The sequence below is a fragment of the Raphanus sativus genome, unplaced genomic scaffold (assembly GCF_000801105.2).
Source record: "Raphanus sativus cultivar WK10039 unplaced genomic scaffold, ASM80110v3 Scaffold3705, whole genome shotgun sequence".
Lineage (NCBI taxonomy): Eukaryota > Viridiplantae > Streptophyta > Magnoliopsida > Brassicales > Brassicaceae > Raphanus > Raphanus sativus.
In genome coordinates, this window is record NW_026619009.1 from 1 (window position 1) to 7,477 (window position 7,477).

A 7,477-nucleotide genomic window follows, 5' to 3' on the forward strand; every position below is an offset into this window, starting at 1 on the left:
GACCTGAACGAGAAGGTACTTCTGAAACTGACAGCAATAGATTCCCATGATTGGATATGGTACTTGCTAAAAATATTCCCATGATACCGTAACCGTTTATACCTTGTGATGGGTTTAGTGCGTGTTGCGTACCATTATAGTATATTCTTTAGGCAATACCATTATAGAATATGATTATGTTCTTGAAACTGGACAGAATTTTAATTTTGACAATTGTTTGATTTTTTCACGGACGAATGATCTTTTTCCATGGCGTGTCTGCTGACTAGTTTGTCACTAGAATATATTTAAGAGTCTGGTTCTGAGCAGAGAATATATATTATTAGTTATATGTTACGTATAAGTTACTTATCAAATCAATGATCTGCAGAACAATTCGGATTTATGATTCTTTTTTATTTGTTCTCTTTTCAGTTCGTAGTTATGCTTGTATTGATATATTGCCTGTGAAGTATGCTGCTGACTTTTTCTTATTTGTACAAAGTATCACTTTTATGTGACAGAAAGATTAATAAAAAGAAAGATTAAGTTCTCGTCTATATTATATTTTATTACTTAGGGAGATTGATTGCTCTATTGATTTCTGGTCATATATAAAATACGAGAGTATCTTTCTTTATTTTATGTATACATCAGAGGTTAGTTCATTGACTTCTGAATACTAGTTGGAATCAGGTCCTCTTACTCCTTTTCAACTTTTCTTTGGCTTATTCTAAAGAGACACCACTTCAACTAGTTTATAAGCGTTCTGTATATTCACTCCGGTTTGGGTATTAAAGGTGGTTTTCCCGGTTGCTTTTTCAGATTTCGTGGATGGAGAAGTTTGTGCGTAGAGGAACTGAAATAACTGCGCCTGTACCGATGACTCCATCGAAAACAACTGGTCTTGGAGGGTTTGATGTTCCTTCATCAAGAGGTAGTCCTCTAAGATCTGACGCCAGTGCTTTAAATGTTGGCGTTCTCCATCTTGTTCCCACGCTAGAGGTGTTCCCTTTGCTGGCTGACCCCAAAACGTAAGTGGACTTGTCCCTGAGTACGTATCTCTGATGGTTTGCCGCTTGTTGAGGATTCACTTTCGGTCGTTTTACTCTACAGGTATGAGCCTAACACGATTGACTTATCAGACCAAGGCGAAAGAGAGTGAGTAATATTTGTTTTTATTTATTGGAAACAATTGTTTTTTTTAGATTGCTTATTGTTTCGGTGTATTAGGTACTGGCTCAAAGTGTTGTCTGAGCATTTGCCAGACCTCGTTGATACGGTAACTATTAAATGTTAACACACATGAATTTGGTTCCACCTTTTTTTGGTGGTAAAGATTTTCTTTATGGCTATTAACACATGCTTCACTTTGATTCTATGGACATGGCTTATAGGCTGTGGCTAGTGAAGGAGGAACTGAAGATGCGAAAAGGCGTGGTGATGCTTTTTCTCGTGCTTTTTCTGCTCATTTGGCAAGGTCTGGTTCATCATACAACAAATCTATAAAACAGAAAATCTTGATATATTTTTTTTGCCTCTGGCTGGAGATTGATGGAAGAGCCAGCTGCATATGGAAAGCTGGGGCTAGCAAATCTCCTGGAACTTAGGGAAGAATGCTTAAGGGAATTCCAGTTTGTTGATGCCTATAGTAGCATCAAGCAAAGGTATTAAAACATAGTCGTCCTATGATCTCTTTCTCTTTCATTACTTGGAGTTTATCTTATGCTCTCTCTTTCTTTCTACCGGTATTGACAGGGAGAACGAGGCATCACTTGCCGTTCTACCTGATTTACTAGAGGAGCTTGATTCAATGAACGAGGTCTGTGATCTTTTAATCTTCCTCTCTATGCATCTATGTAGAAAAGTTTAGTGATATACCATGAGACAACTTGTCTTGGATTTTTCAGGAGGCGAGGTTGCTAACACTAATAGAAGGTGTTCTTGCTGCAAACATATTCGACTGGGGATCTCGAGCATGTGTGGATCTATACCGCAAAGGAACCATTATTGAAATATACAGAATGAGTCGTAACAAGATGCAGAGACCTTGGAGGGTGAGAGACAAAAACATACTTTCAAAGAAAGGAATGCTTACTGTTTACTAATTGTTAGTTTTAAGCATAAATAAATCAGGTAGATGATTTTGATGCTTTCAAAGAAAGGATGCTTGGATCTGGAGGAGGTAAGCAGCCTCATCGACATAAAAGAGCGTTACTCTTTGTTGATAACTCAGGAGCAGATGTCATTCTTGGGATGCTTCCACTTGCCAGAGAGTTTCTTCGCCGTGGGACTGAAGTATGTATTTCTCCCTAGCTCTTCCATAATAATACCATAGTTTGCTTGCGGCAAGACTAAACAAATTGTTGTTCTCTTCTAGGTTGTTCTAGTGGCAAACTCTCTTCCTGCTCTTAACGATGTGACTGCTATGGAACTTCCTGATATAGTTGCTGGAGCTGCTAAGGTATTGTTGGTTTAACTTTCGATTCTTTTCAGTTGTTGTAATCATTATGCAAACTAACTCTTTTGTTCTGTCTTTACTCTTTAAGCACTGTGACATCCTGAGGAGAGCGGCAGAAATGGGAGGCTTACTTGTGGATGCGATGGTAAATCCAGGAGATGGGTCAAAGAAGGATTCAACTTCAGCACCATTGATGGTTGTTGAAAATGGATGTGGAAGTCCTTGCATTGACCTCAGACAAGTCAGCTCCGAGCTTGCAGCTGCTGCCAAAGACGCTGATCTTGTATACACTAAAAACATCTTCTCTGTTTATACTTGAAAAAAACTCTTTAAAACACACACAAAAGAGATAAGCTTTGTTCATTGTGTTTGATGATTTGCAGGTTATCTTGGAAGGTATGGGAAGAGCTCTTCACACAAACTTCAACGCTCAATTCAAATGCGAGTCTCTCAAGGTTTGAAACATCAGGTTTTGACTCTAAGATTACTATTGAAACTCTTGACTGAAACCTCTCTTACTTTTTGCAGCTAGCAATGGTTAAGAATCAGAGATTGGCTGACAAGCTGATAAAGGGAAACATATATGACTGTGTCTGCAGATACGAGCCTCCCTCTCTTTCTGAAATGTAACCAAAACTGAAAGCCGAACCAAGAACTGAATCGTCTTGTAATACATTTTAAGAACAAGGTTTTGCGACGATTGATAATGCAATACAATGCAATAATACAACAAACATACGCAATACAAATGTTTTTTCCTTATGTACTTATCAAAAGGGGTGTTCACGTGTTTCTGTATATATTTGATTACACAGCTCCAACTAATTCTGCTTCTCCAAGAGACCAACCGTTTGTAAAAGAAAGCGACCAGTCTTTTCATAAAAAAAATAAAAATAAAAATTGGCATTTCTCGTTGTAAACTCTCTAGTCTCGGGACAAAGCCAAATATTATATGATTACAGTACCCTATATGTTCAGTGTTTCCGTTGATGCCTCCTCTTTCTCGTCGCCATTTTCCTCATGCACATCTTCGGTTGTCTTTACGTCTTTCTGGAGAGCACGAAGCATTGCAGAGTTCACCTGTTTTCTCAATTTGGCATTCTCAACAAAAATATCTGCTAATATCTTCCTTAGCTCGTCCTCCATGATTCTTGTTTCATTATCGATGCTGAGAGATTTATCAATGTCTTGAGCAGCTTCATCAAACCCCGCAAGCAGCTGAGCCTGAAAATGGCCACCATTGTTAAAACTTGTAAAAATGCAAACCCACTGCTACAAGCAAAGTTTTCTTAGCAATGCTGCAGCCAAAACCTAACAAATTAACTTCATCCTGATGCATATGTCAAGGCGCAGCGAAAAGCAAATCCTACTAGAGGAAACCATGGATGTGACTGGGTAAACTAACTTGGGAAACTTTGTGATTTTAAAAGTAGATAAAGCAGAGATGCAGCAATACCTCCTCAATTTGATCATCAGATACTGACAGCAAACGCAAAGCATCTGATACCTCTAGGAAGTTACCGTTTCCGTCTGTTGACAAATTCAAGTTGTACTCTTTAAGCCGGTCGTGGAGAATTCTGCAGTCACTAAGCAACTTTTTTCTAGCCGATACTGTGTTCTCAAGTAGTTTTCTCTCATGTTCTAGTAGTTTCTGAAAAGTGCAACATGTTCCAGGTTCAGTTATCTCTCTTGTCTACATACATGCAAAGTAAAAAACCACAAACCTATGGTCCTGCCAAATTAGACTATATATAATAATATACGAGCCTGAAATTACCTCGGCTTCAGTTTTATCTGTCAAAGATTGAGTCAGCTCCTTTTCTAGTTCCACATGAGAACGCCTCAGAGATTTAACCTCTTTGACAAGAACTTTAATATCTGCTTTTGATTTTGCCTCTAGTTCATCATATCGCCTGGAGAGATCTTCCAGTTGTTGTTTTCGGGCATCTAATTCTTCTGACAAAACATTTCTCTCAGAAATAGTTGACTGTTCTGTAGGTTCTGCATGTGAGCTCCCATCCTGTCATGATGATTTGAATCAGCGTGCTTCTCAAAGATAGGGAAATTATGAACGATCTGTGCGAACCAGTTTGGTTGCAGAGATAATTCAATAGACATGGGACTATTTCTAATCATACCTCTCTCGATTTTAACTTCATTTCCATCTCGTAGGATTTTTGTCTAAGTTCTTGCATATCCCACTGCATCTGAGTAACTCTTTCCCTCTCGGTCATAATAGCTTGCTCCAAGTTCTCTTTGCTTCTCTGCTTAGTAGTTTCAAGCTCCCCTTCTAGATCATTAACCTGACCAGTAAAACAAGATTACAACACTACCATTCGCTTCAAAGAAAAAAGGATAAGATACAGATGTTTATAACCAAAAATGAAAAGAGAAGTTCATCGTTACTTTTCTTCTCGTACCTTTTTGTTCAGGTAATCTTTGACCGCTATCTCTTGATTTAGTCTTGCTATAAGATCCTCCATATCTGTTTTTGCATTGACAAGTCTCTCATTCGTGGCTAACAGAATCTTGTTCAATTTCTTACGCAGGTCCAGTGGAAGAACTATTTGTGCACTACCCTGCCTCTCCGGGTTACAAACAATACCAGTTCCAAGCGATGCACCAGCACCTCGGTGCATATCCAAGTGGCTATCACTGCTTGAGCTTAGGAGACCAGATGTTGATGTCTCACCGGTGTGTAGAGAAAACCCGTCAGCACTCTCAAAAGAAAGATTTCTACCATGCATAACTGAGTGAGCTAACGGCTCTGGTTCAGAGAGAAGTCGTGAGCCATTATTAGCAAGAAGTACACCTTTAGAAGCATTTCCATTATACACATCTTTCCCTGGGATGTTATTGACATATCTTGATCGGACTTTATGTTTGGGAAAGTCTTCAAGTTGATCTAGAATAGTTTGGCTCATCGAAAGTCCCTCGTCAATGTTGGACATGCTTAAGTTAAGGAGCTTCTCCATTGGATTTGTTACTTCTTCATCCACAGTTAGATCCTCGGTACCAATTTCAGAAACATCATCCTGTCCTAAACTTGGAGATCCAAACTCAGACGTTTCATAAGCAGTATCGCTGCCATAGTCAGACGTGAGAGAAGAACCACCGCCAGTCTGAAACAAGCTCAAACTTGGGTGAACCATTGGTGACGAACTTGAGCTATTTTTATCACTAGTGGCATCAGAAGCATTCTGATCGACATCTTGGCATGCTGAAATTCAACATCACGTTAGACTCCTATGACATGAAACAGAATTTACTAATGCACAGCTTAAGAGCATACTGTTGTAGATCATACCAGACCTAGCAGCAGCTTCCAGTTCAAGAAAGGATGCAACTACGACACTTCTTGCGAATTCTATATCAGATAATAGCTTCATTATCCACTCCTCAAGAGAGCACCTTCTCTGCAACAAGGTGACAGCTATCACTTGCGAAACAGATTTTTTTTACATAAATAATTTTATGCTGAGTACATGGCTTTCCTCATAGTTATACATTTGCAGTATTCGTGCTTACTCTTTGCCGGGCGGGGTTTAAAGAACGCGGTTAGGGAAAAACAGAGGAAAATGAGAGTAACAGTAGTTACATAAGTGACCTAATTCAGTTAGTCCCAGGAAAATATATATACCTCTTCTAACAGTGCTCTAGTTTTCATACGTAACAGCCCTTTGGGTGGAGCTGATGGAAAAGTCTTTCTGGGAAATTCTCTTCTAAGCTGCAAGGAAGACATGAATGCGCAGTTAATCACATTGCAGTTAATCAATATCGTTGAGAAGTGAGAAAAAAAAACAAGAGAGTTGAATAGGGAGATTATAAAAGAGAACAATTTCTTACATCCGTCAATAGCTTTAGAAAATCATTAAATCTTCTCAACACTCCCCGCATTGTAGTCGCACCTTCAGGGGATTGCACACTTATCTGAACCCTGTAAAACTGTTCCTCTAAAATGTTACTACATACGTAAGTAAAGCTCAACTAAATATTGGAATAATTTAACACATGCACAACAACAAAATTCTTCATCTGCATAAAAAAAGGCACACGCCAGTAAAAAATTTATGAAGGACAAGCAACAAATATAAAGATTATTCATCCAGAGACTTTGAGGATATGGTTGACATAACCAGTTGAGTAAACACTGAAAAGTATGCCCTTGAAAGAGATAAAACAGTGGAGATTAAAGTATTTTGAAGTACCACAACAGGATCTGAATTTCTTGATTTAGGAAGGACAACCCAGGAGGGTATCGTAACACAATAACTCCATCCAGTTCGAGGGTCATGAGGCCAAACAGTATCTCTACCATTCTGCACAAAAATAACATAAAAAAAAAAGAAGGTATTATTGCGTTTCTCCATATGCATATATGAAAGTGAATTGAACAGAATGATAGTTCTCAGTCAGCAGCTTCAGCTAAAAGTTGGGAATATCCAATTACTTAGGAGAAGGGACCTAAAGTAAAGCCTTTTGTGGTGAGTTGTACCCTTGGACTAGTAGTAGCTATACCAATAGCTCACTAGCAAAAGTATCCATCAAGTTCAAAAATCTGAAGAAAATAGCACGCTACTCCCAAGGAACATAAGTAAAGTCACAATTTTGGTAGCGGTTAAGAACTAACCCATTTGCGCGGGGGAGGACTCCAATCCATCCCCAATGGAAGCGGCGACGTTCCGTCATGCCTATGCTTCGGAGGACTCCGTCTCTGCATCATCTTCGCCAAATTCTACCTACCTCTCTCCAGATTTTCTGAACCTAAATCTAATAGTATTCCGATCAAATCCAATCAGAGACGCGATCGATCGAGCCCCCGATCGAGAAACTACGCAATCTCCAAACGAGAATCTGAGGAAAATCTAGGGTTTATGAGGATCGTCAGATCGAGGTAGATTTGAGAGAGAGAGAGAGAGGAGAAGGAGCAGATGGCGTCTCTCAGGGTCTTGTCTTCCTCTGGTTGAATTCCATGGACCACGGCGATAAACGGCGGTGTCGTCTTCTTTTAACGGAAAAGATAAGAGGAGACAGCTC

General features: G+C 39.3%; 2 protein-coding genes across 2 annotated transcripts; one reads left to right on the top strand and one right to left on the bottom strand.

Moving 5' to 3' along the window:
• Positions 1–804: 804 nt before the first annotated feature.
• On the top strand, positions 805–3,202 carry LOC130506830 (pantothenate kinase 2-like). Its single transcript, XM_057001523.1, has 12 exons — positions 805–1,013; positions 1,096–1,140; positions 1,213–1,261; positions 1,377–1,459; positions 1,530–1,646; positions 1,738–1,801; positions 1,890–2,036; positions 2,116–2,277; positions 2,360–2,443; positions 2,529–2,723; positions 2,824–2,895; positions 2,969–3,202. The coding sequence occupies exons 1-12, from the start codon at positions 814–816 to the stop codon at positions 3,068–3,070; spliced, it is 1,320 nt and encodes a 439-aa protein (XP_056857503.1). The 5' UTR covers positions 805–813; the 3' UTR covers positions 3,071–3,202.
• Positions 3,177–7,477, bottom strand: LOC108842316 (PX domain-containing protein EREL1). Its single transcript, XM_018615186.2, has 10 exons — positions 7,071–7,477; positions 6,649–6,759; positions 6,287–6,385; positions 6,081–6,167; positions 5,748–5,856; positions 4,861–5,660; positions 4,579–4,743; positions 4,218–4,460; positions 3,897–4,091; positions 3,177–3,664 (listed from the first exon to the last, which is right to left on the bottom strand). The coding sequence occupies exons 1-10, from the start codon at positions 7,161–7,163 to the stop codon at positions 3,407–3,409; spliced, it is 2,160 nt and encodes a 719-aa protein (XP_018470688.1). The 5' UTR covers positions 7,164–7,477; the 3' UTR covers positions 3,177–3,406.